The 21,976-nt window shown below is 41.8% G+C and overlaps 1 protein-coding gene across 7 annotated transcripts in view; it reads left to right on the plus strand.

Annotated features, from left to right (window-relative positions):
* Positions 1-21,976, plus strand: part of SH3GL3 (SH3 domain containing GRB2 like 3, endophilin A3) — a 185,740-nt gene that overhangs the window by 39,912 nt on the left and 123,852 nt on the right. For 2 of the 7 annotated variants that reach the window (XM_033189183.1, XM_033189188.1), the window contains exon 1: positions 3,452-3,718. The exons of the other annotated variants lie outside the window; for them this stretch is intronic. In XM_033189183.1, coding sequence (XP_033045074.1) covers positions 3,692-3,718 — 27 coding nt within the window. In that variant the 5' untranslated portion in view covers positions 3,452-3,691. Of the gene's footprint in view, positions 1-3,451; positions 3,719-21,976 lie in introns of those variants that run through there. 7 annotated transcript variants of the gene reach the window in all.

Here is a 21,976-nt window from a genome sequence, read left to right on the forward strand (position 1 = left end):
AACAAATGAATTTGGGAGGACATAAATATTCAGTCCATATAATACTAATGTACTCATTTGCATCCTGTTTTCAATTATTTGGCCCTTAGTGGAATTGCTGGGTTATTCTTAAATGTTTTAATCTTGAAGAATTTTTAACCAGTTTACCTATTTTTTCCTTTCTTGTTCCTTCTTGTTCTTTTCCCGCAATGACATCAATTTGATAACATGACTAGTTCAGTTGTCCCATCTTTTGGCTTGGCCTGATTGTTTCCTCTTATTCTTCTTCAGTGTGTTCCTCTGTGCCTTGCATGTCTTATAATTTGGGTACCATGTTTTTATTTTCTCTACAGTCTCTTTTTTCCCTCAGTCTACTGTTTGATATGTTTGCCTCTTGTGTTTGGTATGTGGACTATTTTGGGGGAATGTGCCCTTATTTTCTATTGGGAACCCAAAGAAGTTTCTATACTTTCCTGCAACAAATCTATGTGCAGGAATGTTTTTGCTTTTTTTTTGAGGAACTGTTTTTGTCCTCTTATGCTTCAAATTCTGGTCATAGGCATCAGACTGTTGTGTTTCTCCTTCCTTATCCATGAATAGACCTAGTGTTGGCACACGGACATGATACACTGGCTATTTACAGTGTACCACTGACTCTGGCACAATGCCTTCTCATATCTGAGGCCAGGGGCTGAGTTGGTGGCACCGCCAACGGGATATTCCTGGTCTGCGGCCCATCCCAGGAAACTCTTTTTGGCTGACATAGTTTTTCTCTCCTCTCACTGTCCATTTCTTTTTTTCTTTCTTTCTTTCTTTTTTTTTTTTGAGACGGAGTCTTGCTCTGTTGCCAGGCTGGAGTGCAGTGGCGTGATCTCCGCTCACCGCAACCTCCACCTCCTGGGTTCAACTGGTTCCCCTGGCTCAGCCTCCCAAGTAGCTGGGATTACAGGCACGTGCCACCAAGCCCGGCTATTTTTTTTTTTTTTTTGTATTTTAGTAGAGATGGGGTTTCACCATGTTGGCCAAGATGGTCTTGATCTTCTGACCTCATGATCTGCCTGCGTTGGCCTCCCAGAGTACTGGGATTACAGGCGTGAGCCACTGCGCCTGGCCTCTTCTCTCACTATCCATTTCTGATAAATAAAAAATAGATGTGGGTCCTGCAGAACCTGAGGCTGGGTCTGACCAGTCTTTCATGGATCCATACACCTGCCTGCAGGTGCTGCTTCCAGGTGAGGAGGTTGCATGCCTCATCATGCAGTTAGCCTAGGCATCTGTGCACCAGGCTGAATTCCTGCCTAGGAGCTGCAGATTTGTGATGAATGCGGAACTAAAGTTATTGGGGAGACCAAGAGACTTGACCTGGGAGTGCTTATGTCATTTGGATGGGATTCCTTGAGGCTTTTGTGGAGGAGCAGTCCATGGGGTCAGGGTGTCTGTGGGTCACTGTTAGCCCATGTGGTGCTCTTTGCATGAATTAGGAAAAGATGCCTCTTCCTCAATACACTTTACTTCCATGCGTGGGAAAACTCTCCTATCCTGAGTTGGTTAGAGCTGGTGATTTGACAGCCGCCTGCTGGAAAATTATATGGTAAGCACACAAATCTGCTGCAGGAGGGTGTGCTCCCTTCCATGTGACACAGTTGTCACCCCCTGCCCAGCTGCCTCTGCAGTCACTTTGGGTTTTGTGGCTGATGTTCACTAGCCACTGACTATACATCTGAATTCCTTCCTGTCAGTAGAAGATCCTTCTGATTTGGGCATATGGCCAATGTTTTATTGTTCGTAACTGCTACTACCCCTTCCCTCCACTTTTATGAGTTTTCATGGGACTTAAGTGAGCATCCAGGCACTGTTGCTGATCTGCCTCCCTGACCCAGAAGACCATGTTGGCTTTTGGACAAAGATTCTGGATAGTTCTGAAGCTATAGTGCTGTGCACCAGGGTTGAATGGGGGTTCTGAGAGTCCAGCTTTGCTTGTGCTAGCAGCTTATGGCAGCTCAGCTTGTGTAGCAGAATGGGTGCCTTGTAATAGATAGCCATCTGTTTTTCAGTTTATGGAAGGCTTCATTTCTTCTGACTGCATTCTGACAGGCAGGTATTACATCTTTTGTGACTTGAAGGTCATGAGGCTGGTTCTTGGGTTTGACTCTGGGAATCATGCTCATTGATCTGCTTTTCCTATTCATGTCAATGAATACCTGCATGTGAAGAAAACTCAAGCTGCACAGTAAACCTAAAGGAAGAAGGTAAAAACCACCTCAAATTTCCATGATCCAGGAGTAACTGCTGTGAACCTCCACTTCCCCATCCTGGCCCATTTCCCGTTTCCACCCTTATCTGGTTTGCTTTTCCAGGATCTTTACTGCTTCCTTTGATGGGGGTGAGGACTCTCCCTAACCACCCCACCTCCTGCGGGAACTGTTACCCCATCCATAGCCAGCATTTGATAGCCCAAGGGCAAGTTTATGTTTGCAAATGACATTATTCTTCTATAACTAAAAACATAAAGATCCTTTAGTATTTAATAGTCCAGTGTCCCTAGGGCACAATACTTTTGGATTTCAGCCTGCTTCTGCTGTGTGATCTTGGGAAAGTCACTAACCCTTCTGGGCCTCTATCTCTAAAATGAAGAGGCTGAACCTTTCCAGGTGAATGCAGGTGGGGAAGTTAGGCCTATTTAGGGAATAGAGAACAGCCTGTGGGACAGGTTTGTGCCTATTGTTGGTGCAGTTTAGTAGGAATTGTCAGAAGCTGATAGATGACAGATAGATGATAGATGATAGATGGCTGATAGATAGATAGACGGATAAAAGGGAATCAAATACTGTCTCTGTGGCCTGGGCATTTTTGCCAGGCAGGGGGAATCGCATCGTTGGTGACAGAGTTGTATGGCCCACAGAGGTCAGCTAAGAGATTGGGAGGAGGTTGACAACCTTGTGTGGGAACCGACCTCAGGGGGATGGATGAGGTTGGGGCCCCTTAGGGCCGCGCTTGGCGTTTGGACTCCCCTTCTCTGTGGGTCTAAACTGGCTTCCTTCTGCTGTGGGATTGTGTTAACACTGCCCCTTTGGTGATTTTGCATTTTTTTGTTTTGTTTTGTTTTGTTTTCTGCTGACCCTCATTAGCAGAGGTTTTGCTCTTACACACTGCATTGTCCCAGTGACTTCTTATATGCCAGTCACTGGTGGATAAATGCCAGAGGGACACTGAGGACTCATCAGGAGGGCTCAGCCTCCTCTCAGAGAGGAAGCCAAGGTGGCCAGATTACAATTTGTTTTTTTCTGGTAAATGTCATGGGTAGGAAATGTTATTTGTGAGTCTCAAATATCCACCAAGGGCAAAGGGTGCCCTGAAGACAAACAGGAATTGAGTGCTCATTTCCTTGGCCCTGAAGTGATGCGTTGCCTCTGTGATGTCACAGTTGGCCCCCTACAACCTAGTTCAGCCTAGCACAGTATATGACGGTGGTCACCGGCTTTTTACCTGGGCGGGATAGCACCTGCACATCAGGGAAAACACACCAAGCTCTCACAAGGGCAATATCATCCTTTGGAATTTGTTTACTTTTAGTTACATACTGGTCAGGAGCTTTTAAGTGAATAAGACCATTTTCCCAATGAGCAGTGTCATAGACATTGAGGACTCTCTTAAATCAGAAGATGAATGAATGGATTGAATCTTTGCTGGGATAATATGCAAACCAGCTAATATGTGCCTTACCTGGACTTCCCAACAGGTAATAAATGGGAAAATGTTAAAGGGGAGTAGTTGAGGAAGAACAATGAACTTGGAAAAGCCATTCTCATCAGCACAGAAGCACTGAAAGAAGGTGTAGATCTTCATGGTGAAAAGTGGGAAGCCCTATATTAGCAAGGAGTGATGATTGACAAAGAGCTAATGTCTAATGTCTAATATGTGCTGGGGACAGTTGGAGAAGCCTGTGGGTACAGAGAAAAGTAAGACATTACAAGTCTTTATGTATGGTTTGGAGACAGAGTCCCTAGGCTCACCTGGTCAGTAAGTGTCTCTTGAATGAGTGAATTGGACAGTGTGGACTCCCTTCTGCAAAAAGCTTGATTGGAGGCAAGTGGAAAGGACCTTGGAAAATTAACCAAAATATAATGAAGCTCCTTCCTAAATACCGATGGCTAAAGAACTTCAACTCGTCAGTTTTGTATGAAACACTTCATTGGACCGAATTGTCCTCTGAATTTAATGTTAGCATTCCTTCAAGAGTCTTGGCTTTCTTTTTTTGCCTGCACTGTCTACATTACAGTGCAGTAAGGCAGACTTTTCTTGTGAAATGGTATAGATAAGATTTAGAGGATCTGAACACCTCTCTGCTTTGGAATTCGTGGTAGCTAAAGTGTAAATAGATTCACACACCTGACATTCAAAGTCAGAAATTCACGTGGTCTTGCACTGTTCTGGTGTACAAGTTGGTTTCAGAAGGGGCTTGGTGTTTGAAAGGTGCTGTAAGGAGTGGAAGAATCAATGCCATCTTCAGATGTTTGTTCCAAGTCACAAGCAAATGCTGCTTGAAATCTGCTGGCAAGGCCTTTGAGTGACACAGAGCCTAACTTGTTCACTTCACGTTTGTCCAGCTTCCGTGGCATGCGGAAGAAGTTGATCAGCTTGGGAATATGCTGAATCAAACCACATAACCAACCAATGAGAGGGGGCTCAAGCTTCTTTCAAGCCGGGCAAACCTTTAGTTGTTAGAAGCCCATACTTCCTATGTAGTGGTTTAGGAAGGACACAGACTTACCTGTAGGTTTCTTGCCAAAAAATAGAATTGTGATCTGATCAATCTTCCAACTATTTAATTTATAGAAAGTATGGGCCAGCACAGTGGCTCATGCCTGTAATCCCAGCACTTTGGGAGGCCTAGGCTGGCAGGTCACGAGGTCAGGAGATCGAGACCATCCTGGCCAAGACGGTGAAACCCCTGTCTCTACTAAAAATACAAATATTAGCCGAGTGTGGTGGCACGCACCAGTAATCCCAGCTACTCAGGAGGCTGAGGCAGGAGACTGCTTGAACCTGGGAATCAGAGGTTGCAGTAAGCCAAGATCGCCACTGCACTCCAGCCTGATGACACAGCGAGACTCCCTCTCAAAAAAAAAAAAAAAAAAAAGAAATTATGGAAGATAGGGGTTCATATCAAACAACACTATGGGAATGAAATCCACTGGATTCAGAATGTGGAAATTCTAAAAGAGGCCACATGTCTTCAGTAAATACATGGGAAAAAAAAGACGAGGGGGAAGTGGTGTTAATGAAAGAAACTTTGAAGGGACTGTGGCAGATGCAATTGATGTTCTGCCTACCTTCACTCCACTTCTACCTCTACAGCTTGCTGGAGGCTGTGTGCCAGGAACACCTGTGACCCTTTCCCCAAGGGCATTTATTCTGTCCCCAAGATTATACATGGTAAGCGGAGCAGAGTGCCCGAGAATTAATGACCTAGAGAGTTAATGTCTCTGGAAGCAGTGCTCGGCCAAAAATGGATGGACAGCTGGTGGACAAATACCCCAGCTTCCTTCCCTCTACCCCCAGGGTTGGGAAAACTCTCAGTGATGCCCCACACTGTTTTCCAGAGTTGCCCAGAGAGACTGAGCTTCATTTGCCCCCAGCGGTAATGCACCCTTTGTTGGTGCTCCTCCCACTGTCTCATTTTCTGGTTCCCCTACCAGTTTCACTGGGGTCACCTCCCAAATAAACCATTTGCACTGAAATCATTGCCCCAGGGTCTGTTTCTAGGGGAAACCAAAGTGGGACAGGGACAAATCAATCCAGTGCAACAAGTGAACCTTATTTTCATCTGGATTCAAACAACCTATCTGTCAAAAGGCATTTATGAGTTTAATATGGAAACATGATCATAGATGGGATATTAGATGATTTTAAAGAATTGTTCTTTAATTTCGTTAGGTTTGATTGTTGGTTCTTGGTTATTTTTTTAAAAAAAGAGTGCTTATCTGCTAGAGATCCATGTTGCAGTATTTACAAATGAAATGATAACGATGTCCGTGATTTGCTTTAAAATAATCCGGTGGTGGTGGTGGTGGAGGGGCACCAGGGAGGAGATCCAGGGGATATAAGGGAGGCAAAATTTTAATAACTGTTGAAGCTGAGTGATGGCAACATGGCGGTTCATTATATAGGTTTTGTGGTATATTTAAAATCTTTCATAGTAAAATGTTAAACAAAAAAAGCACATGTGCACCTTTCTGGTCTCCCTCCTCTGAGGCAAGATTAAATGATCCTCTTTCCAGCCATGTCACTGTGACACACCAGCTCTGTCTTGGGGGATCCGTGGCTCAGCAAGTGAGTCCTTAGTGTCTTAGTTCATGGCCCTCCTCCATGCTGGTGGCCTTCACCTCCTCCATTGCATCCACCCGTCCCATAGCCAGACTGGAGCTCTGGCATCACCCAGACCTGCTTTAACCTGAGTTCTTAAATTCCATCCTGTGAGCTCCTGCCCTGAGCGATTCCTCTGGTTCTGTTGCAGCAACTTTCCAATTTGTAACCCCCCATGTAATCATAACCCATGTGGTCTTGACCAGAACTGCTGGGCGGCAGGGAGGGTAAGCCTGGAGACCAGAGGTCAGGCCAGGTTGTGGGGCTTCTCTTGTAAAGAGTCTTCAGCAATTCTAGTGGGATATCCAAGAGGATGTTGTGACTTTGGCCTTGGCCAAACACCAGGGGTATTATAATGGGGGTAAGCCACTGGGAGAGGAAGTGCCACCATGGCTCTAAGAGGAAGACTAGAAACTTCAATCAGGAGGGATCCAATAGGGGAAGAGTTCAGTTCTCAGGGAGAGAGGATTGGAGAAGGCTTGAGTTGTTGTTAGGACATTAGCCAGATGGCCAGGACTTTTCCAGAGGGAAGCTGGGATATAATCAGGAAACTAGGGCAGAAGCCTAATTCTGCATACTGGATGCATGGGCCAGGTTTGGGTGGGTCTCCTGCCCAAGGCTTGCTGCAGCTATGCCAGGCTTTGGGTGGCAGGAGGAATGGCAGAGCTCAGCCACTGGAGGGAATGAGCCTGTGCCCACGGGGCTACTTTCTCATGGGCTCGGTCACTGAAACAGTTTGAGTGAGGGTGACCATGGAGAACCTGCAGCCTGAAGATCTTTTATATTTGGCTTATTTATTGAGAGGTCTCAGCTCTGCACATACATAGGAATTGGTTTTATTTTTGCTATATCACTGCTTTCCACTGTGCTGAAGCAAATTCTTCTCTGCTTCTGTGGAGTAGGACTCTTGAGAATCCTTTGACCGGAGCCATGTATTTCCTGCCATGTTTAAGTTTTAAAACCTTTTTATTTCTGTATGACTTAGTCCCTTTTTTTTTTTTTTTCCCCAAGGTGAGTCTTTCTCGCTTTCTCTGTCACCCAGGCTGGAGTGCAATGGTGCCATCTTGGCTCACTGTAACCTCTGACTCCCGGGTTCAAGTGATTCTCCTGCCTCAGTCTCCTAAGTACCTGGGACAACAGGCCCATGCCACCGTGTCCGGCTAATTTTTGTACTTTTAGTAGAGACGAGGTTTCGCCATGTTGGCCAGGCTAGTCTCAAACTCCTGGCCTCAAGTGACTCGCCTGCCTCAGCCTCCCAAAGTGCAGGGATTACAGATGTGACCCACCACACCTGGCCCCTTTTTGTTTTGAAAACATCAATTTCTACCCTGATTGACAGTTTGTCCTCAGCAGCATGGGCAGAGATGGGACCCTGGCTGCTGGTAGCGGAAGAGGGTGCTGTGGTCAGGTTCTGTGCACCTCCTCCCTCTCCCTTTTCCAGACGCTCCTTCCCTTGGTGCTGGGCACAGGAAGGACAGCTGGAGAGGCTTAGTTCTATGTGTCTCCCACCTGCGGAGGGTGTGTTGGGGTTCCTAGTCTTGCTCTGGTCCCCCCAGTTCTGTCTGATGCTGGTGTGGCATCTGTGTCTTCCTGTAGTCCCATCTGTGGCATATAATCCCACCCTCTTTTCCTGGTGCTGTTTCCCTTACCCTTGAAGTTGTCTGGACAGGCCATGGCTCCTCTCCTGCTGCTCTCCCAACCTGCACCTTCTTGTTGACTCAGGGAAACCACGGGAGTCTTCTTTCATACCCTCTGAGGGCCATAGAGAATGGTATTCTTTCCCTGAAGGCAACTCTAGTCTTTGCAAGTGGTTTTCTTGGAGTCCCTCTGAATTGGCTTTGAGAAAGGGAAAGCATCCTTATCAGTTTCCTATGAGAATGTGAGGGAATAAGAAAAGTAACTAATAGCCCAGGTGTGGTGGCTCACGCCTGTAATCTCAGCACTTTGGGAGGCCGAGGTGGGCAGATCACTTGAGGTCAGGAATTCACGACCAGGCTGGCCAAAATGGTAAAACCCCGTCTCTTCTAAAAGTACAAAGAAGTTAGCTGGGCATGGTGGTGCACACCTGAATTCGTAAGTACCTGGGAGGCTGAGGCAGGAGAATCGCTTGAACCCATGAGGCGGACAGTGAACCAAGATCACACCACTGCACTCCAGCCTGGGTGACAGACTGAGACTTGGTCTCAAAAAAAAAAAAAAAAGTGTTGTGTTAGACATATTTTTCCATGTTAAGATTGTCTTTCTGTATTTAGGAATGGACTTTCTTTATGATAGACTCCACTCTGAGATGTAAAATTTGTACATCAAAGGATTTCAACAATTCTAAGTACAAATTTTTATATGTGTGTGTATGTGTAGTATAGTTTTAATTGCTCCCATGATATATAGTCATTAGAGAAAAGCCTTGTTAAAAAAAAAAAAAAAGGGAGCGAGGAGAAGAAAGGAGGCAAAGAAACATGGATATGGATTTGTGTCTTCCATTTACCTTGAATTGAATTTAATGTCATTTGAAAACCCATTGGCCAGGTGCAGTAGCTCATGCCTGTAATCCCAGCACTTTGGGAGACCGGGGCAGGCAGATCACTTGAGGCCAGGAATTGGAGACCAGCCTGGCCAACATTGCAAAACCCCATCTCTACTAAAAATACAAAAATTAGCTGGGCGTGGGGGTGCGTGTGCCTGTAGTCTCAGCTACTCGGGATGCTGAGGTGGGAGAATCGCTTGAACCCAGGAAGTGGAGGTTGCAATGAGCTGAGACTGTGCCACTGCACTCCAACCTGGGCAACAGAGTGAGATTATGTCCCAAAAAAAAAAAAAAAAAGAAAAAGAAAAATAGCTAATATTTACATAGTGCAGTTCTAAGAATGTTAAATATTTTAATTGGTTTAATCTTTGTGATAACCATTTCGAGTAGACATTATCCTCATTTTATAAATGAGGAATCCGAGGACCAGAGTGGATGTATATATATAGCCCTACATCACATGGTTTATAAGTTGGCAGATCTGGGACTTGAACCTTGTCTTTCTGGCTTAGGTGTTACATGTCACTCTTGTCACACTGAAGGGTCCTTCTTTTCCTCTCTTTATGTTGATTTCCTCTCTTATATTGATTGAGTGGGAGGCAGGGGACCAGTTTTGACACCTCTTGGAAAGTTGTGCTGTAGTAGCTGGCATCATGGCTAGAAACTTGTCGGTGACTCTGACTGTTGACTATTGTGAGCTTTCAGTCATTAGCTTCGGACCTTAACTGTGATTCCAGGTCAGGAGGAAAGTTCCACTCAACTTGCTATTTGTCCTGTAGCTCAGCAGTATTGACAGGCCTGGCCCTTTTCCTGAAGCTCTTTTCCCCAAGTTGGATATCTTAGGACTTCTCTTCCTTTCCTGCCTGCCCACATCCCATGCAGGGCAGCTCCCTTTCTCACAGACCACTGCAAACTGCTCCCTCCACTATCTTTCCTGTGTCTTTTGCCAACCTCAAGCCTTGGAGCCCTCTAACATCTGTCTTCTCTCCTATCCAGGGGCTGCCAGGAATTGCTGGAGAAAATCTTATAATTGTGCTAATGTTACATATTTATGGCTTCAGATTCAAGATAAGTCATTAATCCTTTATTATGTTCTTGAATGGCTTCCTCTTCCACTCTTTGTCATGGCTCTTGAAGACCCATTACAGCCCCAAGACCCCATGGTATTAGTCCTACCTTCTTGCCACCCCCCCACCCCCCCATCCCCACCTCCACCCCCATCTTCATGCTCTCCTTTACTGACACTTAACTTGAGGTTATCTACTGGGTCATCTAGAGCCTATTGTTCGAGGAATGCAGTCTTGCAAGCCTACTCTGGACCTGAGCAGCTGACCTCTTCTTCCACGCCCCCTTCTCGCTATCTCTTTTACCAATAAATACAGAGAGAGCTTTGTAAAGCTCAGGGCCCTTGTCCACTAGAGGCAAGGTGCCCCCGACCCCTTCTTCCAAACATATTTTTTTGTCTCTTATCTTTATTCCCACATTCGAACTCCTTTGTTCAGTCCCCCAAGGTCCATGCAGGTTACAATTAAGCAAATTTAAATCTTCTTGTTTAAATCTTCCCCTTGACTCTGTCTCCCCTTAGGCCTCCTGTGTCTCACTCTTTTCTTCATTGCTGGACTTTTAGAAAGCATATCTCTACCCACTGCTTTCACTTCCTGATCATGTATCACTGTCAACCAATGTAATCTACTGCCCTCTCCATCATACAATGGATCTACTTCAGTTAAGTTACCAACGTCATCCTAAAAGATGAATCCAGCAGGCATTTGTGTCTTTATTTTTGGTAGCTCTGCTTTGTTGTGCATTTTGACCATCTTCTTCTGGAAACGTCTTCTACTGTGATTCCTACCACACCACTGCTGGCTAAACTCTTAACTCTCTGTTCACTATGTTTTATTTTCTGGCCTCTCTTTCTCTGTCCAACTTTTTAAAATCAGTGATCACAAGGAGTTTGCTATTGGTCATCTAGTCTTTTCACTTGGTTCATGTTTCGTGTGTGATACCATGACTCTCATGATAACCCATGTGATCACCTGTTCATAATTCCTGTCCTGACATTTCTCTTGAGCTTTAGGCAACCTATCTGGACAGCTCTACTTGGACACCCCCACACACCTCAAATTAGTTTTCAAAAAATATATTTTAAAAATCCATCCAAACATTTTCATCACTCCAATTTACTAGAAACTATAAAACCAACCTTCATCTTTGGGCATAGCACTCTGGAGCTGATTACCTCCGCTTCAATCCCGACTTCTCTCTTGATTAGGTGGGTGAGGTTGGGCAAGTAATCCACCTTCCATGTGTCTTAGTTTCTGGAAATTAAGCATATCTTCCTTGAAGGATGGACATGAAGATCAAATTAGATAATAAAGGCAAAGCTCTCGGCAAAGGGCTCAATATATAGTAACTTCCACCAAATGCCATGTTTTGTTATTCACCATTCATTCAACACTTTTGAGTGTCCTCAGTGATTCATTTGGCATTGTGCTAGGGACTCACTCCACACCCTTATCTCTCTACGTTCTGTAGATTTTTACCTCTTAAGTGCTCTAAGATCTGTCAATCTCTCTCTGCACCACCATCACTCCTCGGGGGGGCCACATTACTTATCATCTACATTGCCACCTCTCACACCTATTTTCTCTCCCACTCCAGGCCATCCCACTGTGGCCAGAGGGATCTTCCTAAAACAGGAATGATCACCCCCTGCTGAAAATCCTTCAGTGGCCCTTCAGTATAAACTTGTACTGCTTCCCATTGGTTGTCAAGCCCTTGTGTCTGCTGGCCTAGCTCTAGCCATCTGCGCTACTTGGCAGTTTCCATACCATGCCCTGTTGGGTTATCCCTCTGGACCAGGCCCATGTTCTTCCTTCTGCTGAAATAAGCTTCTCCTCCACCTCCCTCTATTGTCCTCCTGGTGTTTTGCTTTCTCCTCCTTTAAGATTCTGTTGAAGCATTACCTGCTGCTTTAGAAATTTTAGGAATTTTTACCCCTTTTTCCTTCCTTTTCCCCCACCTGCTCAGGGTGGGGGATGGGTTGCTTCATTCTCTGTGTTCTTACAGCATTTTATACATATCTTGCCTCTCATGATAAGGGTCTCTATCTTTCTTACCCTTAGGTTTTTTAATGTCTAAGGCCCAGAAAGGGAGATTTACCGTTAGCAGTATTTTATTAAATACTTAATTCTTTGAAGTCATAAATGTGAAACTGATTCTACATTAAACTTTAAAAAATAACTTACAAATCTTATAAATTCATTTGTAAGTCTGATATTTATGTTAAAATGAAAAGCACTTGTCTTTGAACAATGTTTAATTTATAAATTTAACCAATTAAATCTCTCAATTAGTACTATTTATAAATTCTGTTAATTTCCCTTAAACATTTTAAAGGGTAGTCATACATGTAATCATATTTCAATTAGTCATCCAGTTCTCACTAAGATCCAAATCCGATCAAAGAAACAAATGTCATTCACTAAATAAATGTTTACTGAGTGCCTAGCATGTGTGGTAACTGCTCCAGCCTTAGAGACTCAGTGATTAATAGTCAATGAAATGACCACTGAATGATAAATACCAAGAATCGTGCCAACTGTAAACCTGAGTAAATGATTATTAGTGTTTTAACTAGTGTCACTGCAACCTGAGTAAAGTATATAAAATTCTATCAGTACACAGGACTTTAGAACAAACACACAACAATTACACATTAGGGCCTGGCCACAGAATGAGATATGAATAAAATCCTGGAATATGACACTAGAACCCCAAAGCCTCGCAATTCCCTGATATTTAAAAGCTACATTATTTCAGGAAAAGGTACCAGTCTGCTGAAAAATGGACACATGACACTGGAGAAGATCGTCTGAAAGGGAGAGGGTTGGGAAGTCCTGTTAACTGCTAATGTGGCAGCTACTTGATTATAATGAGAGGCTGAACAAATGCCAGCTCAGATGGAATCATTCTGGAAGGTGCACCCATATTCTGAGTCCAGGCCCTAATCTCCAGTCAGTAACATGGAGCTTGACTTTATTGTGGTTCCCAATATGTTATAGAGTAACCACAGCTGGCCTGAGGTGGTCATTGTGCTGTCGTTGATTGGGCAAATTACTTGGAAATTTGAGATAAGGAGATAAATCCCTGGTGTCAATGCTTCTGTATTGGATATAATGATAGTAATAAGGTATATTGATAGTAGTAAGCTTTGCAGGCATTTTTAGGTGTGTGTTTTGTTGCTGCCTCCTTTTGAGCTCCTCCTCCCTGACCACACTTTTGCTGGAGTTTACAGAGCAGGCTGGAGTTCATCAATGAAGCCCTGGACCAATGTGGCCTTCAGGCCCCACCTGCTGAGCCCTGTCAAGTGCCACATCTCTCTCCACCATTGGTCTTGGATGAAATGCCGCACCAGGGGCCTAGAACCTGGCTTCTCGAGTGGCTGTCCAAGGGCTGGAGGGTGAAACCCGGAAGTGTTGGGTCTTTGGCTCCTATGGTGAATCTTAACCAATGGGAGAGGATAGGATGGCACTGGACAGATCAATTTCCCTTTCTTTCTCCCTTCCAGGGACTACTCTGAGGTGCAGTTTCTTCTTGCAGCTCTTTCTAAAAAAGTCCTGTGTGCTGATAGACATACTTGCCTAGTGGCCTGGCTTGTTTTGAAGGTGGCTGGTGCAGTTACACCCTTTATCACACAATCCTTGGACTCTTTCTTGGCCTTGCTCTCTCTTTCCTCACTCTTACTGTTCTGGGCTAGTACCTCGCACATTAAGTTGTCATCACTTTAATCCTTGTCTCGGGCTCTGCTTTCTAGAAGACAGGGGCTAAGAAGGCCCTTTGAAAAGAGTTATAACCATGGATTTTGGAATATTTTTTCTTGTCCTCTGTGTATCCTTGAAACTTAGTACCTTTTGGAATTGGCTTATGCTGTTAATGACCTTTAGACCAGAAAATATTATAGTTTTAAACTGTTTTCACCTGAAGTTTTTAGTGTTCCAGAGTTATATGCTTCTCAGAAATAAGCAAGAACTCTGCAATTCTTTGAAGGCCAACAGCTTGTAACACTGTTTATAGCATAATTAACAACTTTATGACATTTATGAAAGTAAATGGATTAAATTTGTAATTATTGTCTGAAAAACTGTATTTTTGCATTTTATGAAACTTAAGTAACTCAAGTTATGCTATATTTCATACATAAACTGAACTTTAATTTTAGATTTGTGAAGTATTAATACATCATAAAAGTACTTTCTATGCTAATATTTTTTTCTCTTCCTGACTTATATATTTAAAAAAAATTCACTTTGCTAGTCATGATCCTGTTTAATATTCTTGGGAAGGTTAGAGGTGGAATTCAGAGTGAGATTATTAGCATCACAAGAGGAACAGACACTGAAAGGTCAGTTTATTCAATTTCATGTTTGGATGCAAGATCTCAGTTACTCATCCTACACATGAGAAAACGCATCTTGCATTTAAGACTTACTGGCTTCTGATGGTACTGGTACCACAACAGAGATATAGACCAATGGAACAGAACAGAGTCCTCAGAAATAATACCACACATCTACAGCCATCTGATCTTTGACAAACCTGACAAAAACAAGAAATGGGGAAAGGATTCCCTATTTAATAAATGGTGCTGGAAAATTGGCTAGCCATAAGTAGAAAGCTGAAACTGGATCCTTTCCTTACCCCTTATACGAAAATTAATTCAAGATGGATCAGAGACTTAAATGTTAGACCTAATACCATAAAAACCCTAGAAGAAAATCTAGGTAGTACCATTCAGGACATAGGCATGGGCAAGGACTTCATGTCTAAAACACCAAAAGCAACGGCAGCAAAAGCAAAAATTGACACATGGGATCTAATTAAACTAAAGAGCTTTTGCACAGCAAAAGAAACTACCATCAGAGTGAACAGGCAACCTACAGAATGGGAGAAAATTTTTGCAACCTACTCATCTGACAAAGGGCTAATATCCAGAATCTACAAAGAACTCAAACAAATATACAAGAAAAAAACAAACAACCCCATCAAAAAGTGGGGAAAGGATATGAACAGACATTTCTCAAAAGAAGACATCCATACAGCCAACAGACACATGAAAAAATGCTCACCATCACTTGCCATCAGAGAAATGCAAATCAAAACCACAATGAGATACCATCTCACACCAGTTAGAATGGCAATCATTAAGAAGTCAGGAAACAACAGGTGTTGGAGAGGATGTGGAGAAATAGGAACACTTTTACACTGTTGGTGGGATTGTAAACTAGTTCAACCATTATGGAAAACAGTATGGCGATTCCTCAAGGATCTAGAACTAGATGTACCATATGACCCAGCCATCCCACTACTGGGTATATACCCAAAGGATTATAAATTACTCTACTACAAAGACACATGCACACGTATGTTTATTGCGGCACTATTCACAATAGCAAAGACTTGGAATCAACCCAAATGTCCATCTGTGACAGACTGGATTAAGAAAATGTGGCACATATACACCATGGAATACTATGCAGCCATCAAAAAGGATGAGTTTGCGTCCTTTGTAGGGACATGGATGCAGCTGGAATCCATCATTCTTAGCAAACTATCACAAGAACAGAAAACCAAACACCGCATGTTCTCACTCATAGGTGGGAACTGAACAATGAGATCACTTGGACTCGGGAAGGGGAACATCACACACTGGGGCCTATCATGGGGAAGGGGGAGGAGGGAGGGATTGCATTGGGGAGTTATACATGATATAAACGTCATGCACATGTACCTAGAACTTAAAGTATAATAAATAAATAAATTAATTAATTAAAAAAAAAAAAAAGAAATGGTATTCAGAATATATAAAGACAAATAACCTGATCAAAACAGGCAAAATGTTTAAACAGAATCGTCACAAAAGATATTTGAATGACCAATAAGCACATGACTATGCAGTCAACATCATTAGACATCAGAGAACTGCAAACTAAAATCATACTGAGATACCAGTAGACACCCAGAAGAACAGCTAAAATTAACAGACAACACCAAATGTTGGAAAGGATGTAAAGCAACTAGAACTTGCATACATTTTTTGCTGGGAGTATAAAATGCTATAATGACTTTGGAAAAATGTCCAGCAGTTAGTTATAAATGTGAGTATACAGCAACCTTATTATCTAAAAATTCTATTTCTAGGTATTTGCCCAAAATAGATAAAACATTTGTCCATGCAAAAACTTACATATGAATACTCATGGAAGCTTTATTCATTATACTTCCAAACTAGAAATAGTTCATGTGTTCATTAATATGTGAATGGATAAAACACTGTGGTATAGGCGTACAGTGAAATACTACTTAGCAATGAAAAGGAATGAATTATTGATATATGCAATAGCATGGATGAATCTTAAAAATATTATACTGAATGAAAGAATTATTATACAAAAGAGTGTAATAAACTGTATGATTTAATTATATAAGCTTCTAGAAGAAGCAAAATTAATCGATGGTGAAAAAAACTGTGGTTACCTGAGGCAGAGATAAAGGTGGAGACTGAATGAAAAAGGGCATGAGAAACTTTCTGAAGTCATGATAATGTTTTACACCTTGAAAGGGGTTTTGGTTACACGTTTGTATCCATTTGCCATAGCTCACTGGTGGTTTAATTGAGATTTATGTATCTCATTTTTTTAAAATTTAACTTCAAAAGAAAAAGTAGCATAAACAAATTCTGACCTTTAGCTGATGATATGCATGCTGAAGTATTTAGGGAGAAGTGTATTACTGTCTGCAATTTACTTTGACATGTATAAAAGTAATAATATGGATTGATGAATGGATAGCAGGATAGAAAAATTAGGTTTGTGATAATGCAAAGTACAATAAAATGTAAATTGTAGAAAAAAAAAAAAAAAAGACTTACTGGCTTCTGGCCAGGTGCGGTGGCTCGCGTCTGTAATCCCAGCACTTTGGGAGGCCTAGGTGGGCAGATCACCTGAGGTCAGGAGTTCGTGACCAGCCTGGCCAACATGGTGAAACCCCGTTTCTATTAAAAATACAAAAATTAGCCAAGTGTAGAGGCCCACGCCTGTAACCCCAGCTACTTGGAGGCTGTAGCAGGAGAATCTCTTGAACCCGGGAAGCTGAGGTTGCAGTGAGCTGACATCGCGCTACCGCACTCCTGCCTGGATGAGAGTGAGACTCCGTCTAAAAAAAAACAAAACTTACTGGCTTCTTTTTAGACACAGTTTGCAGGAAAGGAAGGGAACCTAATAACTCATTAGAAAAATAGGTGTTTTATAAATAATGTTAATTGCAGCTATTTGACTAAGCTTTACTGTAGGAATAATATAAACTTAATCTGAAGAATAGTTTCAAGTTGTTGGAAGAAGTGGTATGTCTTTAGATCAAGTGACAACTATGTGTCTAAATTATAGCCTTTTACCAAGGGTCTACTGACTTTTTAGGAATGCCCTTCACCTGGGTGGGATGCCTTCCCCTCATCAGTGTGTGGAAATGGACAGCAGATCAGCATCCTGGAGCCTAAGGGTTTGCTGAGTTGGTGATCCCAATCAGCAGCATCTTCCTTGGGTGTCCCAGGGCAAGCGAGTAACCACTTATTTGGTGTAATGGTGAGTGGAGGCACCCCACACACAGTAGGAAACAGGGGAGGCCGAGGCCTCCACACCCACGTGTGCATACTTCTGGATTCAGCGTGTGTCTCCCAAATTACCCAGGAATAGGACTTAATGCCTTATATCTGTGACTTCTGGAGCACCCGGCTGTGCACATTTGGAGGTACCTTATATATGCCTGTGTGAATGAATAAATGGATGGATGTGAATAAATGAATGGGCCTGAGGTTTTTGTTTTGTTTTGTGGCAAAGTCTCAGTCTGTCACCCGGGTTGGAGTGCAGTGGTGCCATCATGGTTCACTGTAGCCTCGACCTTCTGGAGCTCAAGAGATCCTCCTCCCTCAGCCTCCCGAGTAGCTAGGAGTACAGGCATGCTCAACCTTGCCTGGCTAATTAAAAAATACATATATTTTGTTGAGAGGAGGTTTCACTATGTTGCCCAGTTTGGGGGCTCAGGGTTTTCTCATGGGTTTATTTGCTAATTGTATTTCTCCTGTTATGACTTGTTCATACCCTTGGCCTAGCCATCCTTTGGAGTATTAGTATTTTTCTTATGAATTTGGATCAGCTTCCCATATATTTATCAGAGGCTTATGTGACCAGAGACTTGAAAGAACCTAACTTCTCTTTCCTTTAGGCTAAAGCAATGGTTCAGTATTCATTAATTGAGTGTTTGTAGTGACTTAATAGAACATAATTACTTTTAATAATGAAAATCCACTGTATTTCATACCCCTTGATTTTTCTGTTTGTTATTTTGGATTGTTTTTAAATTAATCATGTATTTCATACATCACTTATGTTCATTGATGAACCATTATACAATACAAAAAAAAGAAAAAAAACTTTATAAAATACAAAAAAACCCCAGCAAAACAATTATCCACATCTCATTACCCTATATTGTTACTCTTAATATTGGATATATACCCAATATTATTATATTTACATATGTTTATAGAAATGCAAAAATTAAATGTACTGGCTTCTAACCTGCATTTCTCACTTAATATATTGTGAAGATATTTCTATGAGAATATAGATCCACATCATAATTTTTAGAAGCTGTATAATGTGGAAAAACTACAATTTATTTAAAGTTTTCTAATTGTTGGATATTTAAGTTGTTACCAATTTTCACTAATAACAGTAAGTAAGATTTATTGAGTACTTGCTGTCTCAGATTATGAGTTTAAGATGTTTTTATGCATTATTTCACCTAAGCCTCAACAAACTTATGGGGTAGGTATTTTCTTCTCCCCCAGTTTTACAGATGAGGGGACTGAGGTACAAAATAATATACCTGAAGTGAAAAATAAGTATTGCAGCTGGGATTCCAGTCCTGGAAACCTAATTTCACGTTTGTGTTCCCAACTAGAACAAGTATAATTAGTGATTTCGTGCTACCGTCTTTGACAATTTCCTAGGGAAAAAAAGTAATCCTGAAATAAAGTTGCTGAGTCAGCATTGGATATTTTAAGGACTTTCGTTATGCATCGCCAAATTACGTTCCAGAAAATTTCCCCCTCAAATAGTGTAAGAAAAGGCAGATTTCCCCATGTCTTTATTAACACTAGGCTGAATATAATATTTTAAAATCACTGTTTTATCCACCTTTTTTGTTATTTTATGAATCACTGTCTATTTCCATTGTGGTGTTTGTCTCTTACTGATTTCTAAGAACTCTTTACACATTTTACATATGATTGTTGAATTGCTGCAAATAATTTTCCTGTTAGTCATTTGAAATTTAAATAGGCATTTCTGTTTACATTTTTATTGTGGAATCTGACATAGGTTTGGAACAGTGCATAGAATATAAATGTACAGTTTATCAAATAATTATGAAGTTAACAACTGTACAACCACCAATTCAAGCAACAGAATCTTGCCAGTTTCCCAGAAGTTCCCTGTGTGTTCCTTCCTGATACAAGCTACACCCAACTTTCTAGAAGAAGTCACAATTGTGGTAGCCAACTTCACAGATGGCCCCCAGTGATTCTCTTCTTCTGGTCTTCACACCCACCCAGGATTGTTCCAAGGTGGGCCAGTGTGACCAACAGAATATGACAGAAACAGTGGGATGTTACATCCCAGATTGGGTTATAAAAGACTGTGGCTCCCATCTTGGGCTCGCTTACTCTCTCGCGGATGAATCACTCTGGGGGAAGCCAGTTGCCACGTCTTGACGACACTCAGGCAGCCTTGTGGAGAGGCCCCGGTATCCAGGAACTGAGGCCCTCCTTCCAAAAGCCCTTGGAGAACTGAGGCCTGCCAACAACCATGTTGGTGAGCTGGGAGGCAGATGCTCCGCCTTTCAGATGACTGCAGCACTGGCCCACAGCTTAACTGCAGGCTCATGAGAAATCCTGGGCCAGAATCACCCACCTAAGCTGCTTTTGGATTCCTGACTCTCAGAAACTGTGTGAGATAATAGCCATGTGAGCTGTTTTAAGCTGCTGAGTTTGGGGGTAATTTTTTAGCAGAGTAATAACTAACATAACTATCCTGACTTTTATAATAATTTCCTTCTTTATAATTACAGTTTTACCACCAATATGTACGCATCTCTAAACAAGATAGTTTAATTTTGCCTGTTTTTACCCATTTTATACATGGGATCATACCGTATTTTAAAATTGGGTCTTATCTCGATATTAGGCATATCCATATAGTTGCATATAGCCAGAGCTCATTTTATTCGCAATCTAGAAATTCATTGTATAAATACACCGCTTACATATGTATCTGGTCTCCTGTTCATGGTCATTGGTATTGTCCTGGGTTTGAGACTGTTATGAAAACTGCAGCAGCAAATATTATGGGCGTGTTTCTTGGTGCACATTCCACAGGCTTCTCTAAGTTGACCTTCTTGTGCACTCACTGGCTAAAGGACATCGACGTCTTCACTTTTTCTTTAACTTTACTAGATAATGACCAGACCTCATCAAATAATATGGGATTGTACTCCAATCTGCAGGACGTGAGAATTCCCATTATTTTACATCCTTGCCAATCCGTGGTATTATTGGTCTTTCTGATTTTTGCCCATCTGGTGAGTATGTAAGTGATATCTCATTGGAATTTTAATTTTGCATTCCCTGGCAGTCACAAGGTTGTGCATTCTTTCATTTATTTATTGGCCAGTTGAATTTCCTTTTTTTTTTGTTTTTTAAGAGATGGAGTCTCACTCTCTCGCCCAGGCTGGGGTGCAGTGATGCGATGTCGGCTCACTGCAACCTCTCCCTCCTAAGTTCAAGCAATTCTCCCACCTCAGCCTCCCGAGTAGCTGGGATTACAGGTGTGTGCCACCACACTCAGCTAATTTTTGTATTTTTTAGTAGAGACATGGTTTCACTAAATGTTGGCCAGGCTGGTCACAAACTCCTGACCTCAGGTGATCTGCCCACCTTGGCCTCCCAAAGTGCTGGGATTAGAGGCGTGAGCCACTGTGCCTGGCCTGAATTTCCTTTTTAGTGACATGTTTGTTCAAGTATTTTTCCATTTTTAAGAAATTAGTTTTATTTATTTGTAGCAGTTCTTTACATATTCTGGACACTAGCCGTTTGTTGTCATATGTTGTACAAATATCTTCTCTTGCTCTGTAGTTTATCTTTTCACTCTCTAAAGCCTAAAGATGTCTTTTGGTAAAAAGAAATTATTTTACTGTAATAGGGTTTATTAATCTTTTCCCATATTTGTTTTTTAACATATAGGTTTTTTTTTTTGTAGTTGATTTTATTAGCCTTTGCCATTATATGTCCTGACTTCTGAAATCCTGTTTAGAAAGGCATTCCTACTCTGAGATTACACAAATGTTCACCTACATGTGGTGGTTTTATTTTTATGTTTTCATTTAAAAATATTTAAACCATTCATCTGAAATTTTTTTAAAGCTTTGGTTGTAACTTTTTTTTTCCCTGAATGTGATGAATATGGTTAGCAAATTTATGGGATAATCTGGCCTCTTCCTATTGTAAATGCTACACGTATTACGAAGTGGGGTCCTATATATTGGCTATATTTCTGAGCTTTCTCTTTTGTTAATTGCTCATTCTGTTGATTCTGGCACTTTCTGCCACCTACTTGTAGTTACTGTGCTCTGCGGGACACATCTGGTAGGGCCTGCTCCTGCACGTTACTCTTGTTTTTCGGCATTTTCCTGATATTTTTTACATTTTTGTTTCTAGATGAGCTTTACGATTCCTTTAATATTAACATATTATTTTTGGCTGTGTTGTAGTTTTGTCTGTGACTTGTTAGAAATTAGTCTTCCCACTTAGGAATGTGGCATGTCTTGCCATTTACTTTTGAATCTTTTTATGTCCCTCAGAAAAATTTTGTAGGTTTCATTTCAGTAGAGGTCTGGCAAATTCTTAAATATTCTACGTTTTTAAAATTTTTTGTTTCTGGTGTGAATAGGCCCTTTTCTCCTATGCGTTTTCTGATACATAGGTTTTCAAAC

This window comes from Trachypithecus francoisi, unplaced genomic scaffold (genome assembly GCF_009764315.1).
Source record: "Trachypithecus francoisi isolate TF-2019V2 unplaced genomic scaffold, Tfra_2.0 Lachesis_group3, whole genome shotgun sequence".
NCBI classification, from domain to species: domain Eukaryota; kingdom Metazoa; phylum Chordata; class Mammalia; order Primates; family Cercopithecidae; genus Trachypithecus; species Trachypithecus francoisi.